Source organism: Tinamus guttatus, unplaced genomic scaffold (assembly GCF_059628265.1).
Source record: "Tinamus guttatus ecotype Peru unplaced genomic scaffold, ASM5962826v1 Tinamus_guttatus_pri_ptg000356l, whole genome shotgun sequence".
Taxonomy (NCBI): Eukaryota; Metazoa; Chordata; class Aves; order Tinamiformes; family Tinamidae; genus Tinamus; species Tinamus guttatus.
Window position 1 is genome coordinate 1,858,113 of NW_028288890.1, and position 25,063 is coordinate 1,883,175.

Sequence of the window (25,063 nt, forward strand, 5' to 3'; positions counted from 1 at the left end):
TTTGTGTCTCAGTGCAAGGAGCTGGATGGAGTGATGTCTGGAGCTTCATTTCCAGAGCTCCAACACACACATCTTTCTCCAAAACCAGGGGCTGGGAGAATGCCCTGTTGCCCATCTACTTTCCTCACAGAGCTGAAGGTTCAGCTTTGTCTTCTGCTACATTTCCCCCTTCCCACAGGAAGATGAGCGTGAAAATGCCAGGGTGGCTGCTACCTTCATGGTGTGACAAAGCACAAGTTCTGCTGCATCAATCACACGTGGGGGTCACAGTCTGGGGGCAGAGAAATGGAGGAGTCCCAGGCCCCCCGTTCCCTCCTGTGCCATCTCCTTGGAGGAGAAGATGAGGAGAAGCACAGGTTGGAGATATCTGGTGGATGAGACCCAGCTGGTCTTTGGGAATAGGTCTCTAAATTCCTTGTGTGCAGCTGGAGAAGGTGCAATACTGCAATTAACTTCTGCAGGAGCAGAGTGAAGCAAAGGGAAGGATAGCAATAGGAAAAGAGGAAAGAAATACCTAAAGAGCTGTGATGAAGAGGCTAAATTGGGAAAGAAGGGTGTCACAGAGTCGTCACACCATCTGATTCAAAGCCCTTTGAAACCGAGGGGAGAATTTCCACTGTATTCAGTGAGGCTTGAATTGGACTGTAGCGGGAACAATCTATTGCATCAGTTGGAAACATTGCAAAATTGGGTACAGCGGAGGGAAAACCCAGTCCTTAAAACAGGCGGAAGGGAGCCCTGTGTAACCCGCAGAGCTCGTTGAGGGTCTGCGGGAGCCTCGGTCGGGCCCGGTGCTGCCCGTGGCGTCGTGGGGAGCTCGGAGCTGCGGCAGGTAGGAGAAGAGGGAGGCGGGGAGGCGTCCCTGGCGCCGGGGGACGCGCTGCTCCCCAGCCTCTCCAGCGCTGCTCGTCGTCAAGGAAAAGCAGACGGAGGTTCGGGCACGGCTCCCGCGCGGGACCTCACTCCGTGATGCTGTTCTGGGCACAGAGGCTGCTTCTGCATCGCATCTAGTGAGAGCTGTATTCCCTCTGGGTGGTGAACGGTGCTGGGTGGTGAATGTCACTAGACTATCTTGATCTGCTCTGTAAATTCCCAGAAAGCTGGCCAGGTTTGGTGTGATTTGGGAGGACTTTGGGAGGCCTTTGCGTGCTGCTGTTCCTGCTGTCTGGTTTTGCTGTGTGATTGTTGCAGCCGCTGTGCAGGGCCTGCACTGCGACGGGTGTATGCAGTACACCCGGGCACCGACTGTGCGCAGCTTCTCCGGGCTGGCATTCCGGCTCCTGCTCTGCTCGGGGGGATCCAGCTTTCTCCTTTAGTGACTTCCATGCTGCTGCTTCTGCTTTTCCTTCCTAATTCCTTCTGGCAGCCAAATATGTCCCTGTCTGCCCATGTATGTCTGACTAACGTGAAGTGTGGTTACCACCCCGGGAAACACTCCCAGGAAACTAGGTTGGGAGGCTGCAAGGGAATGTGCAGTGTCCAAATGCTCTTGGTTTCTGAGGGGGCTCTATGGTGAGCAGCTTTTCCTTCCCTGGAAGGTGTAGGATCTATCTGCCCCATCCAAGTAGCCCCTGCCAGTGCTGTGGATGTACCAGACTTGCAGCCTGTCTGCAGCATGAGTAGGTGCTCTCAGGAGGCTCCCTGGAGGAGCCAGGACCAGGGGGGATAACAGGGTCTGCTGGCAGCCCAGGCAAGGGGAGATGGTGGAGGATGAATCCCTGGCTCCATTCAGGGATTCCCAGTCAGGAGCAGCTTAGGCCTGAGATCCACCCAGGAGACAGGGCTGGACACAGGTACGGCTGCAGCAGAGCTTAGGCAAGGGGGCTCCTTAAACACAACTGTAGGACAGAAGATGTGGGGGAGATTCCCCCATCCTGGGAGAGATTCCCCTGTCCTGGATGAGGCTGCTCTGGGCATTCAGGCCTATTAGGATGCTCGGGGCACTGTTGCTGCGGAGGGAACGTGAATATCGTGTGAATTGTCCCTCTTTTGTGTGGTAATTGATCTGTGCTGTTAAACTTGTCTTTTTAATTTTTTTTCCTCTCCAGCACCCCAAACCTGCCAATCAAGATGCCCAAACCCAGCAAAGTGAACCAGGCCTTGGCAGGTAATGACCCTTTTCTGTTTCATCTGCTTTGTCCTTAGGGTCATGCAGTTAAGTGTTTTCCTTCAGAGGTATGTACTTTCTTTCCTTTTTTTTTAGTTTTCAGAAGGAGTCTGAAATGTCTCTGAGGACAGAAAGATTTTAGGCCCAAAAACCATTCATAAAGGTAGAGCAAGACCATATTTGGGAGAGAATGGGAAGATGAGACCTTAGCAGCTGTTTTTGCTTAAGGCTTTGTGTTCCTGTCCTACTCTGGGTGAGGGTTTGATGCTGGTCAGTACCTGAGGCTTAAGGCCAATATCTTTCTAATCAAGCCTTGGAAAAACAGGACATGTTCTGGTGTGTCTCTCTTGACGGCAGAGATAAGCAGAGGGTGCTTGCTGAATGGATCCCTTGAGCACATTTCTGAACTTGTGGACTGTGGTTTAGAGATGAGTCACAAGATATCAGAAGTTGGCTCTGAAAATGAGTGGGTTTATTTGGGGTTTGGGTTTCCATCTTCTCCTGTATGTACAGGTGAGCAAGTAGCGCAGGGGGGCACATGGATCTGGCTAAATATTAGCTGTTCACCCACTGCCTCAATCAAGGAGGAAAGCTGCACTGCGAGATGTGTGGAATTTTGTAATGTGACTTTATTCTGCAAGCTGGGCTGGTCCTTTAGACTGAGCAATGGTTGGGGCACATTGCCTTAAGAAAGGGAAGAGCCAGAAGTTGAGGCAGATGTTCTTTCCCATAGCAGCAAAAGTTTCTTGTTATCATCAAAACCTATGAATCCTACACGTGCCTGAGGAGAGGGTGTAGCAAAGATGAAAGGGACATTTTTCAGTGTTTATTTTCAGAGGAGATTTGCTCGTTACACATGAAACGGCATTGCCTTGAAAATGGCAATTTGTGCTTGCAGCTTCCAACGAAGCGTTTCAAGTTTGAGTGCCAAAAACCATCAGGTGTTGGATGTGTTTTGTTTCAGCTAGCTCCAAACTCACAGGACTCTGGTCTGGGGAGGCCTTAGGAGCCACCTACCAGCAAGTGAAGGCAGCTGATAGCAGGTGTCCCCTCCACAGCAAGACTGTGCTCTTGCTGTCATACGGTGGTGATGCAGCACCCCAGATGCAGGAAAAAATTCCTCACGTGCTACATTTGGATGTAAAAGACTGCAGGAGCCCTCATAGAACTTACCACCATTTAATAAAATAACACGCAAGGGTTCTTTTGGATTATTATTGTATTTTTTTCGGAGAAGTCTGCCTGTTAAAGTAGAAGCAGAGGAAAGATCTGGACAAGCTAATTAGCAAGTGAGGAAAATAAGTGTCTGGGAATGTTTTTGGTGAAAAAGCAAGCAGTGGAGTTCTGAAATTTATTGGAACTTTATTTGGCTGGGCCTTTAGGGACATCTCCTGCTCTTGCTCTGCTCTGTTTCTAGCACCTCTTCTGAGAAGTGTTATTTTCTTCCTATTCAAAATCCTGTGGATGCTCCTTGATTTACTTACTCTTCAGATCATTCCACAACACCCAGCCTGAGCCCTTTCTGCTCCTCAGTCCCCATGGCATGACCATTTTCTCCAGGATTCTGGTGCTGCTGGGGACCCAAAGGCCTCTGCGATAGCTCTGGAGGGAAGGGGTATTCCAGGGGTCTCAAGTGGGAGCTGTGATTTTGCAGGGTCTGGCTCACACCATGCGTTGCTCTGATGTCTTGGCTGGTATCTGGCCTTCTGAGGTTGTTTAGAATGCTTGTATATCTTGCCTATCTCTAACTGCTTTTGGCTACCTAAAAGCTAGAAGTCTAACTTAGTGTTTGCATGTGCTGCTTCCCCAGTCAGTGAAGAGAAATGGGCCTCTTTGCGCAGTAAAACACCGTGAGCCCACGGGTGCTTCCGCTCCTCGTCAGAAAAGGTTCCTCAGAGGAAGAACGAGGTGACCACAGCCTTGCTGCTGACCTGGGGTTCTGCAGGATTCTGCCTTGTTTTGCTAAGGAAAAAAAACCAAAAAAACAAAACTAGAGATCAGCCTTTGGTCTGAGGCCTGAGATGCTTCTCAGCAGTTTTGATTCCAATTGGAAAGGGGGAAAATGAACCTCCTGACTCTTGTGGGTCATCTCTGTAAAAGCTGCAAATGTCTCTGGTGGGCAAAGGGGGGATCCCGCTGCTCTGGATGAGGAGCTGGGGCTCGTTTGTGCAGTCTGGATCTGGGGTTCCCTTTGGGTGAGGGATTCTTAACGTTGTCAACCCCATGTGTTCTCAAAGCACGGCTCGTAATCCCAGAAACCACAAAGCTGGCCTTAAAACCCTGGTTTATGCAACAGGGAAAGTTTTAAGGAAGTTTCCTGTGTGGTGTTTTTTTTGCTTACTTTTTGCTATATTAACGCTTCGAAATGCATGGGTAAACCTGTCTCTTACTCAGTGTTTGGTTAGGACTGGGAATTCCAGAATAGAGGCCTATGCAGACTGCTGAGCCATGGTGTTGATGCTAGAAGATCAGCTGGAGCAACATCTGTTGGGAATAATGCAGTTTCTGGTGTGCCTGGGGCAGGGTGGTGAACTGGGTGTCATACAAAGTACTTTCTAATATTATTTTTTTAAGATGAGGGCTGAAAACTAGGGCTTATTTTGTTTTTAAATGTTTTTCATGCATGTGCTTCCTAGAGCTGGGACATTTTGAAACTCACCAAACCTAATGTTTTTGCTGGTGGATATAACCATACTAATTAGCTCCACTCTGTCTCCAATTCCTTATGTTATTTGACTGCAACCTCTGTCGTTTCTCCTCTATGCACTTAAGTCTAAGACTGGAACCAAACACATACTAATCTGTGCAAATATAACGAAATTTGTGCAAATGTGGATCAGAGCAGTGAATGGAGGGGCGCGTTAGGCTGGATGCATGAGCAAGTGGTTGGCTGGTGCTCGCTACGTTATATAAGTGTGTTTTCCTTTTGCTCAACTCTGGCATGTTACAGGATATTGCAAAAGTGCCTTATTTACATAGCAGGCTGAAAGAAAAGCTGGTGGATGTTGTCATAGCTGCAGCAAAAATAATTTTAGCCCCAAGGAGTCGGTGACGTTTTCTGGCCAGATAGATGCTTTGGGCAAGGGAAGAGGCAGTTTTCTTTGTGTGTTTACTGCATGTATTCGTAGAAATATATCTTATGCAAAGTAGTCTTTGCAAGGCTTTCTGTGTTTTGCCTCCTTCATTCCTTGCAGGGAAGAAGCTCAGTGGTCAATGGAAAGATCACTAATATTTTTCAAATTCCCAGAGGTGGGCTCGTGAGCAGCAATAACTCCTGCAGTAATGCAAGGGCTTCCGAGCGTCTGTGCAAACTCTTGTCTTGTAGCAGCTGGGCCTCATGTCTTCAAGTGAGAATTATCCAAGTCTAGGGCCAAATTCAGTCCGTTTGTTGTGTGTCTCCCCAAAAACAGCAGAAGGCCGAAGTGGAAAATGACCTTTCCCTGTCCAATGTGGGAATGCCACTGGGATAACACTTGGGCTTGGATAATTCTGCTGGTCCCATGTATGGCCTGTGTTTTGTGTCTCTCTGGAAGCATAGATACATTTGCAGCTCATGAAATGAGAGCGAGAAAGTTCCCGTAAAAAAAAAGTGTTTTTTTTTCTTTGAGACGACTCATTATGCTAGCCAGTAATTCTGGGTGTGTTATTCAAGGTAGCAGAAGGGCTGTGTTAAAGGGTAACTGAACTAAGCCGAGGTGCTGTAGCTTATGTTTTCACTTGATCTCATTTTGAAGGAAACATCTTTGTCCTCTGACTGCAGGAATCTGTGAATGCAGTTGTTCAGCTCCTGTGTCTGTTGATTTTTTTGGTTTTCTTTCTTTCTTTTTAATGGGCTCTGCATGCCACCTTACCAAGATTGTATTGATCTCCTCAACAGAGAGCATGAATTTTGCATTTGCCATCAGTCAGATGTGCGGTGGGTGGTGATAATCTGCGTTAGTCTTTGGACTTCCTTTTCAAATGTCAGGGCTTAGCAATCGATGTGCTCGCATTGCTCAGAAGCAGGGGCTTTAGAGACACGTTCACCGCTTCCTTTTCTGCACCTTATCTGAAGAGCTGCATTCTATAACCCTAGGGGGTCAGACTCTAGCAGCCTGAGATATTCCCTCTTTACTGTGAAGAGATTCAGCATGCTGCCTGTTTTACCAGAAGGGTGTTTTTTAGGGCTCTGAATCAGCTGCTGTTCTGGTAATGCTTCTGTTTGGCCTCTAACAAGGTAAAAGCAGGAAGTGTCTGCCTGGAGCGCACACAGGTGACAGCGCTGGGGTTGTAGCTGGGCTCGGGGCGCTTTGCTCATTCCCTCAGAAAGCGGTTGGATTTTGCTAGGGAAGGTTTAAGAGCTCTTGCTCTTTGCAGAGGTAGTGGGGGGCTCCAGGCTTGGTTTGGGGAGCACACAACAGCCTGTGGGCTTCAGTTCAAGACATAAAGGAAGTTATTTTGATTGTGAAACTTCTGGATCTGATTTCAGTTAGAGACATAAAAGAGCTTATGCCAATTTTCTCTTCCTGCTCTCATTGCCTCTTTCATTATTTTTGACACAGCTACATATTGCCCATGTTTCTATGATGCCCATTGCCTTGGTGTCAGTCAGAATAGCTGTTCACACCATGGGAAGGGGCTAACTTGTGCTTTTGCTTTCTGGCGTTATCTTCCAAAGAAGAGGGACATGTTTAGTTGCTAAATGATGCATGGGGCAGCCTGATCTGCTGGCAGAACCAGCTCTGCCAAAGGTTCTTGGGTAACCGGGGGCAAATTACTTCATGTGTCTGTGCCCCCTTCTTCATCTTGTGAAATCCTTGCTCCAGACTCGGTGTCTGTCTGTAAATCTTTTCATGTCCTTAGATGAGAAGGTTCTTCAGTAAAGGCTTCTAACTGGGGATAAAGAAAGGACTCAAACAGCTACTGGAATATTTATTGCACTTGGGTCTTTGGGGAATAGGTGCAAAATGCAGTCAGGATAGTTCTGATAGGGAAACCTTTTACACAGACTTTGCAGAAGGGATGTGCAGTTCAACACGTGGCTTCTTAACTTGCTTTTCAGGTAGGAAATAGTCTTACCACTTCCACACAAAGCTGGTTGATGTTTCCCATAATAACTTGATTTTCAGTCACTTTTGCCTTGCATGTGCACGGTACCTCATTTTATCCTGAAGGAGCATGTTTGTTTTTATACCTTCCTTTCCCAACCAGCTTGAAAAATAAAACCTTTAAAAATCTCAGCTTTAGTTTTGAGCGTCTGTGCAGGGATCTGGGGATGCTGGCAAAATTTTCCCTAGTATACGGATCTGGCTTGGCCTGGGCTACTGTAAGAGGCAGCTTTTGAGGAAATGCTGCTTTTTAGGTCATCTGCTGTCAGTCTGCATTCATGAGCGTTTTTTAAATGCTGGTGGTAGCTGTGGCAGACAGGAATTTGCTTCTTGGGAAACCTAGGGCAGGTGGTTTCTTTTTATTTTTTTGAATAAAGCAGCATGTTACCTCAGAAATGTTATGACTTGTAACTGGCCGGGGTTTCACGGGCAAACATCGTATTAAATCAGCATGATCAGTCCTGTAGCTCTCTGTGTGCCAATTTTACCTTCAGGGAATTGCTGTCCTTTTTAATGATTCATTAGTTCGAACAAAGTGCATCCAACAGCGCAGCTGCCCTTGCCGGCTTGGGAAGGGGGAGGACAAGGAGGTGCAGGCTTAAATTGCACCGGGGGGCTAGGGAAAAGGTGGGTGCTGAGGAAGGGGCTGCCGGGGAGAGCGGAGCTGCCGTCACGGATGGAGCTGGGCTCGTTACGCGGAGCAGCTCCGGGCCGGGAGCAGCCCGGGATTGCAGCAGGATTAAAAGAGCAGTGAAAGGACAGTAGTAAAGACAGCAGAGCCCCGTTCAGCACTAGCAGGGGATTAGTTCAGGGTGACGCCTTTGAAACACTTGGTTTTATGGGGCAGCTGCGCAGGGCTGTTGGAGGTTACAGTCGGAGGTTACAGTCGGTGCTCCTGGTGTCCCAGGGTCTGTGCTGCTCTGAGCTGGAGGGATTTGCACCGTAACGGGCCTGGAACGCCCCAGGAGCAACGGGAAGGGTCCTGGGCAAACGCTGGCTCATGCCCATATTTCCCTGCTTTAAATTGCTGTCCGAGCTCCTCCCTCACATCCCGTCCTTGTGCCGGCGCTCACCCGCAGCCTCTCGGATGTTTTATGTTCTCTGAATCAAGGGCTTGGGTTTTGTTTTATCTTTTACATTTTCTTTGAAAGATTGAAGGGTTTTTTTTTTCTTTCCTTTTTTTTTGATTTAATGAATGTGTTTCCCCGTTGTTTCCTTCCCGCATGTCCGTGTCGTACCCGCTGTAGGCATGACGGCTATTCTGATGTCAGCCGCTGGACTCCCCGTGCACCTCACCTGTGTGCCGCAAGCTGCCAGCACCCATAAAGCCACTAAAAAACACAGCTCAGTTAAGGAGGGGAGGAAAGTGTCCAAGAAAGGTAGTTCCTGCTCAAACTGGTATTTGCTTCCATCTCCTTCTCTTTATCTCTCTGCACTTGTTCTGCCTCCCTCCTTTCCTCTTGTTTCTCCCCCAACCCTTTTGGCTCTTCTGATGTTTATCCCCTAATGGGGACACTTCTCTGGTCTGCATGGTCTCTGACAGGCTGTGAAATGAGATGATGAAATAGACCCTATGCTACAAGTTCTGCTCGTGTCCATCAATGTTTAAGGCTGGAGCTGCCCAGCAGTTCTCCATGCAGGTCAGAGGCCTCTGCAGTCTTCCCCATGGTGCCTCTACACCCTTTGGGGAAGCCCTGGAGATCCATGTGCCAGGACCTTCCCTAACTCTTTTTTTGGGAAGTCTGGGAGCTGAGGGACCTTTGTGGAGGGCATTTATCCATGTGTTCCTTCAAGAAAAGGACTGCTCGGGAGCCATGCTTGTCCTAACTGAGCCGTGGGATAAGGAGGATCTTTTGGACAAGCGGATGTCTGGGTTACTCAGGACTTTCACGATCAAATAACATCGCAATTTATTTTCTCTGATCTGTCTAGGGCGCGAGGCCGCGGAGCGGAGCCCTCGCTGGTGATGGTGCCGTGGCAGGAGGCTGGGAAGGGCCCTGCTCCCCCAGCTCTGCCTGCAGAGCCATCTCCAGGGCCTTCCTTGCTCCTCTCGGGTCCCTGCTGTCCTGCACCCTCTGCCTGGAGCCCCGGCAGGGCCCGGGGGCCGCGCTGGCTCTGCAGGGTGTGCGTCAATGCAGCCGGGTGACGCTGAACGCGTCGCTTGTCAGCCCGGGCGCGGGGGTCCCGCCGTGGTTAACGTCCTCCTCCAAACCTGGGGTGCTTCTCCTTCAGTTAGGAGGAGGAGGAGACCGTTGGCTTCAGATTCCTACCCGAGGGAGGTGTTCAGCATGGAGGTAGCTGTGTGAAGGGAAAGAGGGAAGCGGCAGCTGCTGTTTTGGGGAGAATGTCTCAGAATCTCTCTCCTTGCAGCCTGTGCATGCAGTGAGGAGCAATGTGGGTCAGGGCTTGGCAGGGGAGTGGGGTCAGAACCTCTGTGAAAGAGGATTGCAGGGAAATAGAAAGAAAATGTGCAGGGGGGTGTCTCGGGGAATGGTCTGTGGAAGGAGTTGCAGGGAGGAGAAGATGACGGCAAGAACGGGAGCAAGCGCTCGGCTGTGGAGTAGGATGTGTGAGAGAGGAGGAGGAGGAGAGCAGGGGCGGCAGGAGAAGCAGCAGGGAACAGGAGGAGCAAAGGAGGATGCGAGGTGAGGGCGAGAAACCGCGTGGCGGTGGGCGGCAGAGGGGCTGAGCAGGAGCCGCCAGGCGGCTCCTCCAACCTGCTCCTGGGATTAACTCCCTCCGTGCAGGCGGTGCCGGTGGCTGCAGCGACAGCTCCTGCTCCGGGGTGTCCCCGGCTGCGTGAGAGGGATGGGGCCGTGCGGCAGAAACACCCTGTACAGCCCCAGTGCTGGAATAGAGCTGCAGAGCCCCGGGGCCTCCCGCGGAGCGCTCGGAGCTGCACTCGGAGGTGGAGATCCACCGTGTCCTAGCGGGGAACAGAGCCTGGCTGTGCAGTTCTGAGGGACAGGGCCTGGCCTCGTAGGTGCCACCCGCGGCGAGGCCGAGCGGTGCCCGAGAGCCGGCCCTGGTGCTGCATGTGGTTTGGGAGGCTCCGCTCGGAGGCGGGAGCCTTCCCGCAGCGCCGCCGCGGCTCGCCAATGCCATCTGCCGGGCCGCAACGCGGGGCGGCCGCGCGGGGACGACGGGGACGCCCAGCAGCTGCCACTGCCACCTGGCAGTGCCGCAGTCGCCCCGGCCGTCGCGGCCGGGCTGTGCTGCAGCAGGGAGCTGTCGCCGTCCCTGCTGCTTCCAGCACCGACCCGTGAGCAGGGCTTTCTCTGAGGTTTCTTAAAATCCACTCACGTATTTTGGATAGCGGGACCGGCAGCCCTGATGAGTGCTGGGCGTCCCACTCCCTAGGTGAAGAGGGTGCTCAGGAGCTCCTGGAAACAAGCCCTGCTTGCACAACCCTTCCTGCCTTAGAGATGCTGTTCTGCAGCGAGAACAGTGCGCCTGGCCTCCGCTCAGGCTGTTTTTCCCTTTGCAGAGCCTGTAGCTGTAAGCGGCAGAGAGGGGCCTGTTTCATCCTCTATTTTTGTGCTGCCTTCCCCTCTCTGCAGTGTCCATCCCCGAGGGCAAGTCCTTCAGCACCGTGCGTTTCGAGTAAACGCAATAACCTAAGGATGGGCCCGCGCGTGCAGGCCGGCCCCGCTGCGCGGCGGCAGCGGGAGAGCTGCAGGAGCTGCAGCCGCTTCTGCAACGAGCTGCATCGCATCAAACCAACCCGCGCGTCACGCAGGGCCCGTTCCCGGCGCTGCCTTGTGGGATGATCCCGCGGCGGCTGCAGGGCTCCGTTCCGGGGGCGCCGCGGCGGGTCGGGATGAGCCGCGCGGTGCCGCTGCTCACGGCTCCGCGCTGCGCCAGCCCCTGCGGGCAGCGCGGGCTGCGGCGGGTTGCTGGAAGGCGAAAGGTTTTCGGCTTTCCTGCAAGGCTGCAGCAATGGAGCTTCCCGGCTTTCCCAGGGCCTTCGGGAGGAGCAAAGGGAGGACGCGTCCTTTGGGACCGGCGTCCCTCGTTACCCGCTGGCATCGCCGTGCGCCGGCGCGGAGGTTTCTGCTCTCTGGGGAGGCCGGGCGCGTGCGGAGGAAACCCGCGCGCGTGGCCTTTTCCTGCCGGCCGCCGCTGGCTCTCACGGGCAGGGGGAGCAATCCCAGCGGATTCTCCTGGATTGTTCCCTGTGCATCCGCTCCAGTGCTGCTTTGGTTGTGTGCTGGCCATGCAGGAAGGGTGGGAATGCGGAGTCCGTTGGAGAACAGGGAAGCTCGCTGTCCAGTGTGGGACCATCTCCATAAAGGAGACGGGCTGTAGGGATGGGGAAGCCCTGCGTCACAAGCAGAGCAGCCTGGTCCCTTGGCTGTCCTGACAACTGCTAATTATGAAGAAATGTGTTTCTATTGCTAAGCCTTCCCTCCCCTCCTGGATTTTGTGCAGCCCTCTTGGGAGTTGAGACCTGTAGACCCAGCCCTGCCAAGTCCAGGGAACTGAGGGAGAGCTGATGGGAGTTAGATGACTGTCCATGGCAACTGGAAGCAACCTGTGTCTGGCCTATGCAGGGTATCAAAAGAGAACTCTGCTGTTAACCATATGGATCACTTTGGGATGCAGAAGGAGGTATGTTGCTCCTGCAAGCAGTTGGTTGCTGAGCAAGGATTCAAAACACATCTGTTAAATGTTACCCGTGGAAAGCCCTTGCTTCAGCAAACAGTTTATTATCTGCAAGGAGGAAGGGGAAGCATTAAGAAAAATCGTTATCCCTCTCTTTGTAAATGAAAGAATGGTAAACATTCCTTCACATCCCAGCTCAATCAATAGCGCAGCATTAGGCTAGCTGGTGGTGAACAACATTGGCTGGTTCTGCTATTGCATTTTCATTCCAGTGTGGAATCCTGAGAGCTATAGGGACTGACCAGGCTTTGATGGTCCAAAGGGATTGATAAAACAAAGCAAATCTGGAAGCAAATACTTTTATAGAGCAAATGGCCCAGGAAGGAAGGGAATTGTGCACTGTGTGTGGGTCGTGCTCTGCTGGGTGCTGTGTGGACTCAGCCTGAAACCAAGGCCTGAGTGTCCAAAGTCTTTGTTGGGGCTGGACATTCAAGCACTTGCAGCTGGGGGCAGGTTTTTTTAAAGTGTCTGGGCTCCAACAGCCTTGGTGGAACTGGATGCATCAGGGCGTTATCACAACCAAGTGATAGGAGCAGGGCATTTCTGATCTCCAGAGGGTGTCCTGGGGCAGACTGGGGGTTGCCTCCTCTTCTTCTGCCCATCTGGTTGCTAATCCTGGGTAGTGAGATGGTATCAAACCATTAGCTTTCCACAGAATCCCTGCTGTATCCCCGCAAACTCTGCAAAAATGTCGTCCTCCCTCTTACCCAGCTCTGCCCTGGGATTTTTGCTGCCTCTTTTTGGTCTCAGTTGAAGGAGCACGGCCAGTTCTTGGGCAAGGCATCTCTCTGTTTCTCTGGGTGCTGTAGAGGGAGGAAAGACAACAGCAGGAGTTCTGCACAGCAGAGGCTGCAAGGAAGGAAAGTCCTGCACTGCCTGATCAAGGTGAATTTCTTTAAGGCCACTCAAATTTGTCATGCAGGTGGGAAGAGGTGATCTGGACTGTTCAGCCGAGTAGTGGGCTGGTGTCTGTGTGCACTGTCTGCTGGCTTTCCTCATCTTCAGCCCCTTGATCCCATGCGTCTTTCTGGCATTGCCTTTTCCAGCCAGTAGCCAGAAGAGGTGAAAAGGAAGATCATTTCAGAGAGAGGCACCTGGAAAAAAAAACACTTGGGAGCAGGAGGACTCATTCCTGGCTGCCCCTTCTTCCCACGTTGCCTGCGAGCAAGGTCCCAACGGGGAGATTCCTGGATCCCTTTCTCTCCTGTGGAACAGACAAGTCAAGGAAGAGGTTTTCCATGTGAGGATGGTGATTATTAGGGCTTGAGGCAGCTCCTTGCTCTGCTGAACTCAGCCTGAAAGCTGGAAGGCCGGGCTTTTCCCAGCACCTTGGCTCATTTTCCCCACCCTTCTTGCGGCAGCTCAAGTGCATTCCCAAGAGATTTTGGCAGGCCGTGAGGTGGAAAACACCTGCTTCTAGGTTCCTGTGTTTGGATTATTATTAATGCTTACTTTGTCCTGTTGACTCCTTCCAGGCTAAGGGTGTGTGGAGGGCCGGGGGATGATCCTCAGAGGCCAGCTATGCCTGAAATGTCCAGCCTGGCTCCTCCTGCGCTGAGGAGAGGACTTGGCCCTTTTAATGACAGCGTCACCCATGACGTGTGAACTGTTCTCCCCTTCTGCTGCACCACGTTTGCCTCTACTGTGAAAAGCACTAGCCAAAAAATGGCACCTACCCTTTCCTCCTGATGAGAGCAAGTGCTTTTTTGGGTGATGAAGAGCTTGAGGAAGTAGTGCTGGCTCTGGTATGGCTGCCTCTTCCCACAGACCGGCTTACTCGGCTGCAGAGACAACTTTTCTGTACCCTCCGTCTTTCCCGAAAGCATCGAAGGGGACTGGGAGAGCTGAAGACGTGTGGGGTGCAAGTGCCCCAGGCCCAATACCCAACCCTTCATGTAGTGATGCTGCATGAGGAGCCCAGGTCCTCTCCTGCCTGGGATCACAGCTGCTAGAAGCACCTTTCTTTATTAAAGCACAGGTAGTTCATGTCCTACAGTGCTTAGAAATGTCTTCAAGAGCAAAGCTCTTTATGGGGATGTCCTCCTGAGGCCCTGGCGTGTTGGGCATTGATGCTCCTGAGCTGTCCAGCCTTTGGTAGCACTTCCCTTGCTCCCAGGGCAGCTCCAGCAGCTGGGATAGAAGAGATCGGACAAGGAAGAGCTGCACCTTAGCTGAACTGTCTGTCACGACACGGCTTTTGTCCTTCCTCTCTCCCAGAAGTAGGTTTGGGGCAGAGCAGGAAGAGCAAGCAAGGAATCCCCCTAGCCAAGTGGCAGGTTTCTCCTTTGCCTCCTGCCAAGTGGAGTCTTAATGCTGCTTGTGCAAATGTTCCCTCTTGTAGGCTGGTGGAGGAGCCTGGCAGCCTCTGTGATGGGCCTGGCGACGGGTAAGGAGCTCGTCTTGTCTCACGCAGGGCTGGGTGCCCTCAGGGGGGTCAGGGTGCTTGGTGACTGTCTGTAGGGTGCAGGACCAGCCGTGGGTCCCTGCAGGCCACGTCTTGCTGAGCAGCTCTGCTTGCAGTAGAAGCTGCTGGGAGTCAAGGCTACATGTGACGTCCTCACCAGGAGCAGGCTCAGGTTATTGTGTGTTTGCTGCTTGGTCCTTATGCTGGCTCATTGCTCTAGAGGGGACAGGGCATCAGTGAGATCCGCTGTTGCCTGCAGAAACTCCATCTCGTGTCCATCTCAGCAGGCACCTGCCTTGGAGCAGGGCAGTTCTGGCGTGGGACATCAGGCCTGGTGGGCTGCACTGGGGTCTGTGCTTGGGTGGGAGGGGAGCAGGGATTAAATTTATGGAACGTGAGGTTGTGTTAGCTGTTCTGCAGACAGGACACTGTTACAAAGCTGGGTTGTTTTCTGTTCCTTGTGCTGCATCTTGCTGAGTTTGAGTATGTGAAAAGCTCCCAAGAAAAGCTGCTGGTTCTTGGTAAAGATGCAAGACTAATTCTACAGTACTAAAAGCAAAGCCTGAAGCTTAGTGTATTGCTGGGTTTCTGTTTGTCAGATGCCAACAGCAGGGTTTGCCCCGGTGTACAAGGGTCCCATGTCCCGTGCACTGCGGGAATGCCTTCTTCCCTTCAACAGCACAGAAGTTGTAATCATCTCTTCCACTAAGATTTTAACGTCCTTGGGTTCAGTTTGATCACAGCTGGTTTCTGGTCTGTGGGTTCTCTCCCCAGAGAGCTCGGGCTGCTGCGCGCTCTGGCCTGTGTCCCTCGCAGTGTTAGTGCTCGTCATCACTGGCAGCAAAGTGTTTGCAAGGCTTGTATGGAGCCGCTGGAGCAGCTGCTTCAGCAGAGACCTTTTCTCTCCCTCTAAACCTGACCTTTCTCCTCGGCATCCTGGCCAGTTACTTGCTCTTCTCCGCTTCTCTTTAGCGTCACCCTCGCAGTATTTCGTGGTGTGTCTCATTTCCTTCTGTCTCTCTTTCTCGTCTCTCCCCTTCTGCAGCAACACCAACGGAGCCAGAAGCAGTGGTGAGGAGGTACTTGGAAGAGCTGAAGGGTGTTCCTGCTGATGAGGTAAGAGGGGCAGGAGGAACAGAGCAAGGCTGTAATAAAGCAAGTCTGGCTTGGCCAGAGCTGTTTATGGGTGTGCTGTGAAAACCAAGTTGGTCCCTGAAGACTGTCCTTCCATGGCCATCCTGTGTAGTAGATCCCGCTGCTTGTAATGGCCTCCTTGATGCTAGGTGGAAAGACCTCACTGTTGACTGAAACCCACACGTGGTAACTGAGGATGGGGCCTCATCCAGATGCTCTGATGTGCACGCTGTGCTCTCCAGATTTGGAGAGATGCCCACATGGGTGCCCGTGGATGGGTACCCAAGGCCCTCACTTTAGGAGTGCAAGAGTGGGAGCGTGCACTAACGAAGCAGAGGCTGACCTGGTTCTAGGCTCAGTGGATCTTTCAAGTGAGTATGATATCGGCCTGGGTAAATCTCACTTGAACCATCACCTTCCTTCTTGCAACTGGAGCGAGCTGAATCCAGCTGATTGAACTGCTTAAGAAGGTGACTAGCTCAAAGCTGGAGTAGCTGCTTTGTAGAGGAGCAGGACATAAACATGCTCAGCTCCCTGCTTGTTCCTTCTAACTGGCTGCTCTTGTCCTGTGCTGCCCAGGAGGCAGTGGAGTGGGGTGGTACCAGCCAGGTGAGGAAACCTCTCTCTGCTCTTAAACCTCAGAGGGGAGGATTAATGTTGAAGGCAAATCCTCCTAAAATGTCTCCCTGATTGCTGTCCTGGTGAGTCAGTCAGTATGATCATCTTGGTGCCCTCGGTGTGTGGTGATTTTATCCCTGCTGTCTTGGCCTCTAGGACTGTATGATCTGCATGGAGAAGCTGGCCTCCCCGTCAGGTTACGGTGACGCGTGCGAGTGCAGCGCCATCAAGCCGGAGATGGTCGGTCGCCTGACGAACTGCCAGCACTGCTTCCACATGCTCTGCGTGCTGGCCATGTACTCCAACGGAAACAAGGTACGGGCCAGCCCGTCTCCGTGGCCTCGGGGCCAGGCGACTCCTGAGGGCTGACGCCTGCTTCTCTCTCCGCACAGGATGGGAGTTTGCAGTGCCCCTCTTGTAAAACCATCTATGGAGAGAAAACCGGTACTCAGCCCAAAGGGAAGATGGAGGTTTCCACTTTTCCCCAGTCCCTTCCTGGGCACAAGGACTGCGGGACAATCCAGATTGTGTATCACATCAGCAGAGGCATTCAGGTGAGCACAAGGGCTGCCTGCAGGAGTGGCTGCTGTCAGAAAGGGGGAAGCTGTGTGACCCTCCGGAGCAGTACCGGGAACTTGGCCGCTGCTTCTCACCAGCCTTTCACCTACAGTAAAAATTGCCTGTGAGAACCAGGGAGAAGACCCCACCAGTGCTCACAGGATGGGAGAGGTTCTGGCGTCTTATTTTACAACCCACATCTAAGCTGTGGGTGGGTGCAGTGACCTGAAGGTCTGATGGCCTTAGACCATGTAGAAAAGTCTCTAAAGAGCTCAGTTTATTGCAGCATGAAGGACCTATGATCTTAGTGTGTCCCATAGGAACCAGTCCAATACCTCCTACTCATAATCAGCAATACAGTGCTCCTTCTGGATGGAAGAGCTGGCCTGAGATGGTCCTCTCCTAAATCCTGCTGCTAATTCTAACCCTTATTCCTGAAGGATTGTGCAACCCCCGAAAAGGTGGAAGTGTCCATACACACTCTGTCCTTTATCTATTGCAGGGCCCTGAGCACCCCAACCCTGGGATGCCTTACACAGCAAGAGGCTTTCCTCGCTATTGCTACCTGCCAGACAACGAGAAAGGCAGGAAGGTAAGTCCTGTAACCCCGGGGACAGGACTGCTCCATGTGGCCCTCTTGGCTCAACAGTGGTGGCTTTGAACAATAGGGCTGTTTTTATGAGTTGCTCCTATGATGCTAATGAGCTATTCTTGCCAGTTGTCCGTGTTGTTGTTACTTAGGTGTCTTTATGACCTTTCTGGCTCTGAAAGTTTTGTTCTTTTTCTTCACAATTCTCCTTCATCCCTTTGCTAAACAAAAGCTTGCCTCATTTGTTTGAGCAAACACTCCTGGCTTGTTTTGAGCTGTGCTGTTACAGGAGTTTCTCTTAGAACCACTGAACTTGAGGGAAAAAAAACAAACAAACAAAAAAAAAACTGTCTGTTCCCTGTTCCCATCACCATTTCCTGTGGGTGAATGTGTTTGTCTCAACCTGTGCCAGTATTTTTCCAGTCCTGCAAGACTGGCTTGTGGGGGAAATTAATTGTTCTTCCCATCAGAGGCACCACACAGAAAAACAGGAGATGAAGGAGTTCCTTCTAATGCTGATATCTTTAGTTTCTTGCTGCAACTGCAAGGGTGTAGTTATTAAGCTTCTGGCAGCAACCACATCCATATCTCACCTGGATGCTTCCCTTGAAAAGGGCCAGGGAGCTGTTTCTTCCGACAGCATGACAAGAAGGGACTGCTCATCTGCCCATGAGTCAAATCTCGCTGCTGGAGACCAGCTTTGATTTTCCTTCCTCTATCTCTAGGTCCTGGAGCTCCTCAAGGTGGCCTGGAGGAGACGCCTGATTTTCACAGTGGGCACCTCCAGCACCACAGGTGAGAGCAACACAGTAGTGTGGAACGAGATCCACCACAAGACGGAGATGGACACGAACCTGAGTGGCCACGGCTACCCCGACCCCAACTACCTGGACAATGTGCTGGCAGAGCTGGCCGCGCAGGGCGTCACCGAGGACTGCCTGGGACAGTGAGCCGCGTGGGGCCGCCGGGCCGTGCACGTCCCCCGGGCCCCCTGCTTTGGAGGCCCATCCAGTGCACTTATTCCTGTTGCCTTAAGTTCCTGCGTGTGAGCGCCTGTCACGCTGAGCAATAACACTAACGCGGGAGCTCTGTACAGTCTCTTTTTTTGGAGGGAAGGCTACTTTTGTAGAACGTGGGCTCGTGTACCCAGGTAGGGCTCCTGGCCACAGCCAGGACGGGCTAGGAGCGTTGCTGCGAGGTGACAGATCCCCCTTATGAAGGCAGGACCCTCACCCTGGTGGTACCTGGGGACACAGGAGGGGAGAAGGGAAGGTCTTGCTCCCACTCGAAAGGAAAATGAAGGCCTCCTTTCTGCAGCGTGTTGCAGTTCGGTCTCCGAGCTGGTTCTTACGGTGAAGCCTCCTCCCTCCTGCCCTATAGCTGTTCCTTATATCTCTGCTTGGTCGTAATAAACACTGCATTGTCATGGAGAGTCTCTGCTTTGCCCTCAACCCACCTGATGGCTTAGGGTGTCTCCCCTGCTGTGTCCCTCTTGGAGGGAGCAGCCTGCTCGGCGGAGCTGGGGACACTCCGGCCAGCCAGGAGAAAGGAGGGAAAGCTCAGCTCTGCTCGAGGAACAGGAGCTTCTTCTTTGGGAGCAGCCCCTGTCCCTGGGCTCCCGCATCGGAGGCTGTGGGTGTTTCCATCCGCTTCCCTCGGGGCTCTGCTGGGGCTGGGCAGTGGCTCACAAGGCAAAGCCACGGTTGCCCTGTCTCCTCGCCATGGTTGCCCGTCTCGGCCTGGCGCAGCCCTTGGGGCAGGGCCCCCTGCCCAGCGCTTGCTCTGATCCCTCTCAGCTGGAGGTTGGGGGTTGCTGCTGCGACGCCCCGTGAGAGGAGCCAGGGCCTGGTGCTACCCCAGGGCCGTCACAACCTCTGCTCCTGCTGTTCCTGTCACTGCTCCCATCACCCCGAACTGCTTGCGGCGAGGCCGGCTCCTAAAACACAGCTTGTTTCCTCCATCTTTTAAGTGCAGCAGCAGCCTGGCAGCTTGGGGGCTGTTCCTTAGCGCTTTACATCCAGCTATTCCGTGTTTGCCTCCAGCGCCGCGCTGGGAGCAGGAGGGTTTCGGCCGCCCGCGTGGCGCAGCGGGTGCTGGTGCCACCAGGCGGTGGCAGGGCCCTCCGCTGCCCCGGCCGTGCTGCAGCGAGCGCGGCCGCGCCGGGAAGGAGCTCCTTCCTGCCCAGCATCCAAGCAGCGTCCCCCGAGGAAGGGGGATTGCTCTGCTCCCGTTGTCCTTGGGTACTGTAAGACCCCTGTCCAGCCCCGTGTCCCCTCCAGCTGCAGGTCTCCGGAGCTCCGCTTCCTTTCGCTCCGCTCGCAGCTCCCTTGGCGCAACCGCATCCCCGGTGCCTTCTGCCACTTCAGCGGCTTCGAGATGCAGCCTCGGGTCGGGGTAGCTGCCAGCCAGGAGTCCATGCAGGGCTAGTGCCCTGTGCCACCGAAGCGAGGGGCAAATTCTGCTTTCTAGCACCAGTGAAATAAAAAAAGAAAAAAAGATTTTTGTTTTCAGGGCTACTGCAAGCAGGAGGAGTTTTCCCCGGTGCTGGCCCTATGCTTGCTGCCTCCTCCTGCTGTTACCTCTCTGCTTGCCCAGTACCAACCTCACCGCGGGGCAGGCTAGAGAGAGAAACCGCTCAAACACGCAGCCAGGTCCGGAAATGCTGCAGAGCCGGGAGCTCCCGGGAGCAGCAGGTGTGTTTGCACATGCCTGCGTCTGCTCCTCTCCACCCTGCTTGCGCAAGGGAGCGCTTTCTGGCTTCAGCCTCGGCTTTCGGTACCCAGATCACGTTTCCCTAGCAAACAGAACACGGGATTGAAGAGCAAATTGGGCAGGGTTCACGCGGCCTCGTGCTAAGAGAGACTCCCCTCCCGAGCCCAGCGCCAGGCGCTTGTCGGTGCGTGAATCACGGGGAGCCTCCCGGGGCCGGGAGCTCGGGATGGATGAGTCAGGGTGACCCCCCGGCAGCTCCGCACCCACCGTGGGGCTGCCGGTGCTCAGGGAGGAGCAGCCTGGGTCACCTCCCTTCGCCCCAGGGCTGCAGGGGACCCGGTGCAGGGCCATGGCACGAGCGCAATGCTGCGGTGCCGGTCAGAGCCGGAGGCGAGGGAGAGCCGTGCGGGTGCTTATAATGCTGCCGGACGGGTCTGCAGCCCCGCTCGTCCCCGACGGCCCCCGTGGTCCTCAGCCCTCCCTGGCCACTGCTTGCCCAAGGGAGCAGCAGCAGCTCCCGGCTCCTTTGGTCCCTGGGGTGGTCGCCGGCCTCCTTCCTTACCCAGTCGCCAGGAGCAGCCACCAGTTCTGCCCCAGTGACTTGGCAGGGAGACGGGTGGCTACTGGGTGCAGCAACCTGCGTCTCCCTTTGGTGGGAGGTCGCTGCTGGGGTGACGATGGCAGGAAGAAGACAGGCTGCCTCCAAGCAGTGCGAGCGGCCAATGCCCGCCGGAGGAACGGGCTCGAAACCGCTCGTGGAAAGAGCCTGTGGTCTCGGCGGGTCCGTCCCCACCAGGGCTGCTCTCCTGCGCAACCAGGGGTCCTGGTGGGGTCCGAGATGCCGGCGTGCCCACGGAGCACGTTTCCTGCAGTGCCAAGGACTTGCTTGGGGCAAGCCGGGTTATTCTTAGCCGAGCCCTGACCCCGCGGCTATGTTGGCCCCGCGGCCAAGTAGCTGGTGGTGGCAGTTGAAGCAGGGGGTGACGCACGGTGTCACCCTCCCTGCGCTGCCACCACCCGGGCACTCACAGCGGCGCCTCGTAGCAGGGCCCGTGCTCGGCCTTCGCCGCTTGCCCAGCACCCGGGCTCCGTGTCTCACTGCCGAACTTGCCAGTGACCTCCCGGTGCCACCAAGTGGCTTGCGGGCGCCGGGCTGGCGGGACAGGGGAATGCGGGGCCGGAGGGCGGCCGCTCGCTCCGCCGGCTGCGTTTGCCCCGGGGTGGGCGGCGGAGGAATGCGGCGCTGGGAGGGCCGGGCTCGTGGGGGCTCTCGGGGCCGCTCGCCAGGCCCGGGGCAGAGGGACGGGGCCGGCGGAGCGAGCGGCACCTCCTGCTCCGCGGCGCTGCCATGGAGCTGCTGCTGCTGGCGCTGGCCGGGACGGGCTGCGCCGCGGGCCTGGGTGAACATGAGGGGGTGCCGGGGCGCGGGGGGCCCCGCTGCCCCACGGCGCAGCCCCTCACGGCCCCGCTCCGCAGCCCTGCTGCCCTACGAGCCCCGCGCGCCCCCGCAGCCGCTGGCGGGCAGGGTGACGGCCACCACCTTCGCCCTGGACAAGCCCTTCTGCGTGTTCGACGGGCACGTCGATGCCACCGACGGCGTCTGGCTGGCCGTCGCCTTTGCCAACGGTGAGTGTCGGCCTGCGGAGGGGGCTTCCCGCGCCGCCTTCCTCAGCACCGGCCTCTTCCTCCGCAGCCACGGGCGCCTTCAGGAACCCGGCGTCGGCGGCCGACATCCCTCCCTATGGGCGGCTCCGGGCCGCGCGGGCCTACATGACGCTGGAGACCCCGGCGGGCGCCTACGCGTGTCCCGTGCGGAGCGCCGGCGTCCTGCGCGTGGGCAGCGACACAACGTGCGGCGCCGAGCGCGGCCCGGCCTCCTGCAACGGGCCGCTGCCCTCCCCGGGGCCCTACAGGTGGGACCCTCCCCGCGCCGCCGGCCCGCTCCGTCCGTCCCCGTCCCCTCGGGCGTCACCGCACGGCCCTTCCCCACAGGGTGAAGTTCCTGGCGCTGGGGCCGCGCGGCCCCGTGGCCGAGACGCGGTGGTCGGAGCCCATCGGCCTGCGGCAGGGTAGGATGACGGCGGCGCCCGCGCGGGCTCCGCTCCGCGTCCCCGCCTCACACGGCCGCGTTGCAGCCCGCAGCCCCCACACGCTGGACCCGGGCCCCGTGCGCCGCCGCGCCGCCCCGCTCGTCATCGCCGCCATCCTCGCCGGCCTGGGCGCCGCGCTGGCCGTGGGGCTCTTTGGCGCCGTGCGGTACGTGGAGAAAAGGGCAACTGTGCTAAAAAATACAAAAAAGGGGGCCTTTTCATTAGGATATGGCCCTGGGGCAACGTGTGACCCTGCTGTTGTGTCCCCCAGCGCCCAGCTGTGCCGCCCGCAGCTCCTCGCCGGCTCCTTCGCGCACAGATCCTACCGGAGCCACCACATCCCCCCGGCGGCGCTGCGGCCCCCCGGCGCGGGGAGCAGCCCCCTGGGCCCGGGGGCGGCCGCCGCTCCGCGCCGCATCCCCCGCGTCCTGCGCTGACCCCGGGCACAGGGCACGTCCCGCACAGTAAACTCTGCTTCAGCACCTTCCCCCTGCCTCTGCTGCCGCCCTCGCTCGCCCCTGTGTCCCCAAGGGCCCCGCTCTGCTCGGAGCTGCCAGCGCTCCCGGGGGAGCCCCGCAGGCCGGAGCAGCCGGCACGGGCTGTCAGCGGGATCCCCGGGAAGGGCTGATGGATGCGGGTGGTTGGGGATGGCAGCGCCATGGCCCCCGGCGGGCATCGCCCCGGGGAGGCTGCGTCCCCGCCGGGGGGCACGGGCCGCCCGTGCCGCGAGCTGGGCAGGTCTCGGCGCCGCCCCGGGCGCGCTCAGGCGCAGCCGGCGCTGCTGGGGGAAACGGGCTGGACCTGTTTGCGGCGGGGCCGCGGGGCGGGCAGGAATGTGGGCGGCCGCCGCGCGGGCGGCTCCCGCGGGGACGGGAACGGGGAACACGGCCCCCGGCCGCGCTGCCCGCACACGGCCCCGGCCTCGGCGCGATGCTCCCGCTGCTCCCGCTGCTGCTGCTGCTGCTGGCGACGGCGCCAAGCGACGGCCTCAGTGAGTTGGGCGCGGGCGGGGAGACGGGGACGCGGTGGGTGACGGGGACGCGGTGGGTGACCTTGCGCGGGTTTGCACCATCCCGGGGTGCGCAGGTGCTGGTGCACTGGGCATCCCCCACAGAGCCGGGCGTCCCTGGATACATGGAGCTCTCCAGGTTGGGATGTGCATGGACCCCGGGAGCGATCCCAGGTCCGGGTGCCTCCTGCATGGACACACGGACCCAACGCACAGCCTGGGGGCTACCAGAGGGCTTGGGTCGTCTGGTGACAGCCCTGCTCGGGTGATATGCTGGTCCGGACGGCTCCCGTGCCTGGGTTTGCTGGTACGGAGCCCAGCGTGGTGGTCGCAGGGGGTTCTGCTCCACAGCTGGTGCAGTGGGAGGTCACAGAGGCACCTCTCATTTTCATGGATCTTGGTGTTCCTGGTGCTGGTGGGAGCCCAGTGGCCGCCGGGGCCCCTTGGAGCCGATCCGGGGGAGTCACGGCCACCCCGGCGGGGCCGGGACTCAGCGACCCCTTTCTCGCCCCAGCCAATGTGGGCTACACGCCGCGGCTCACGCCGCTCGCGCTGGCGGGCCGGGTGACCACGTCCACCTTCGTCCTGGAGCAGCCCCGCTGCGTCTTCGCGGAGGCCCAGGGCGCTGCCCCGATGATCTGGCTGGTGGTGGCCCTGGACGCGGGTAGGTGGCGCACGGGGGCGAGCGCCGCGGGGCGCGCGGTGCCGCCGGGACCCCTCCTCACCCGCCGTCCCGCAGCCGCGGAGCGGTTTGACCCCGGCACGGAGCCGGAGACGCCGCCGCTGGCCTTCCAGACGTTCCCCAACAACACGGCGTACGCCACGCTGGGCACCAGCCTCAACAACTACCCCTGCCCCGCGCCCTCCGGGGACATCACGGTGCTGCGCGTGGGCAGCGAAACCGCCTGCAGCCGCGACCCGAACAGGCCCAGCTGCAACGGGCCCCTGCCGCAGCCCGGGCCCTACCGGTGAGGCTGGCGCCGGGGCACCCGGAGCTGCAGGTGTCCACGGTGCCCGATGGCACCCGGGGCTGCCCCCACCGCGGCTCAGCCCCTGCTGCTCCCCAGGGTGAAGTTTGTAGCCTGGAACAGCTCCGGACCCCAGGCCGAGACGCAGTGGTCTGAGCCCATCACCCTGCTCACAGGTACCGCAGGTGGCCTGGGACACTCTTGGCTGCTCCTCACTAAGCACTGGCGCCGCTTCACAGCCTGGTGGCTGCAGTGACCACACGGGGTGATTGCACGTGCAATTGCACGGGGTGGCCACACGGGGTGGTCACACAGGGGGATTGCACAGGGCAATTGCATGTGTGATTGCACAGGATAGTTGCATGGGGGGATTGCACAGGCTGGTCACATATGGGAATTGCACAGGGCGGTTGCAGGCGCAGGCCGAATGATCCCCGGGCCGGAGTCCTTCTCCCACCCGGCTCCCTTCCTGCCCTCCGGTCTCTCCTTGCAGCCCAGCCAGCCGACAACCTCTCCGTGACGGGGAGCGGGCGCAGCACCGGCATGATCGTCCTCACCTCCATCCTCTCCATCCTCTTCGCGGTCCTGCTGGCCTGCCTGGTGGCCCTGCTGGTCACTTGGTGGTGAGTGCCATCCCCGGCGCCGCGTCCCCATTGCCCGGCTGGCCCTTCCCCTTATCTGCCCTCCTCTTCCCAGCTCCGACTCGTGGGGCAGCAGCAGCATCTTCAGCAGCAAGGCGGACGCCGTGTCGGTGCGGCGCTACAACACGCACCACGTCTACGACCAGCCGGCCGCCCGCCTCTGAGCGCCGCTGCCGCTGCCGCCGCGTCCCCCGGCCCGCGCTGCCTCCCGCTGCAGCGCTGCGGCTCCTGAGGGGACCGGAGGGGACACAGGGCACCGGGGGCTGCATCGCCCCGGGCAGGAGCAGAGGGGCGAAGCCGGCGGCGGGAAGGGCATCTCTGCATCCCCACGTCTTGCTCCCACGTGGCCCCTGCGCACGGAGGCACCGGCAGAGCCCCCACGTAGCTCCCCCACCACGAGGCCTCGCGCACCAGAAGTGCAATAAAAAGCTGCTGCCTGACAGGAAAAATGCCCCATGCGTCCCCACACATCCCCACGTGT

The 25,063-nt window shown here is 56.9% G+C and overlaps 3 protein-coding genes across 5 annotated transcripts in view; all 3 read left to right on the forward strand.

Moving 5' to 3' along the window:
- Nucleotides 1-18,289, forward strand: part of DTX2 (deltex E3 ubiquitin ligase 2) — a 36,918-nt gene extending 18,629 nt beyond the window's left edge. For 2 of the 3 annotated variants that reach the window (XM_088530079.1, XM_088530080.1), the window contains 7 exons: nucleotides 2,049-2,107; nucleotides 8,442-8,573; nucleotides 15,309-15,379; nucleotides 16,172-16,330; nucleotides 16,408-16,569; nucleotides 17,076-17,165; nucleotides 17,888-18,289. In XM_088530079.1, coding sequence (XP_088386205.1) covers nucleotides 2,049-2,107; nucleotides 8,442-8,573; nucleotides 15,309-15,379; nucleotides 16,172-16,330; nucleotides 16,408-16,569; nucleotides 17,076-17,165; nucleotides 17,888-18,112 — 898 coding nt within the window. In that variant the 3' untranslated portion in view covers nucleotides 18,113-18,289. The remainder of the gene's footprint in view (nucleotides 1-2,048; nucleotides 2,108-8,441; nucleotides 8,574-15,308; nucleotides 15,380-16,171; nucleotides 16,331-16,407; nucleotides 16,570-17,075; nucleotides 17,166-17,887) is intronic. The other variant, XM_088530081.1, reaches the window with a different exon arrangement.
- Nucleotides 18,290-21,222: 2,933 nt separating this feature from the next.
- Nucleotides 21,223-22,592, forward strand: UPK3B (uroplakin 3B). Its single transcript, XM_088529949.1, has 7 exons — nucleotides 21,223-21,274; nucleotides 21,351-21,500; nucleotides 21,568-21,787; nucleotides 21,867-21,943; nucleotides 22,010-22,130; nucleotides 22,236-22,330; nucleotides 22,414-22,592. The coding sequence occupies exons 1-7, from the start codon at nucleotides 21,223-21,225 to the stop codon at nucleotides 22,590-22,592; spliced, it is 894 nt and encodes a 297-aa protein (XP_088386075.1).
- Nucleotides 22,593-23,243: 651 nt separating this feature from the next.
- Nucleotides 23,244-24,746, forward strand: LOC148593664 (uroplakin-3b-like protein 1). The gene is made up of 5 exons (XM_088529950.1): nucleotides 23,244-23,637; nucleotides 23,713-23,941; nucleotides 24,041-24,117; nucleotides 24,435-24,564; nucleotides 24,638-24,746. The coding sequence occupies exons 1-5, from the start codon at nucleotides 23,244-23,246 to the stop codon at nucleotides 24,744-24,746; spliced, it is 939 nt and encodes a 312-aa protein (XP_088386076.1).
- The last annotated feature ends 317 nt before the right edge of the window (nucleotides 24,747-25,063 follow it).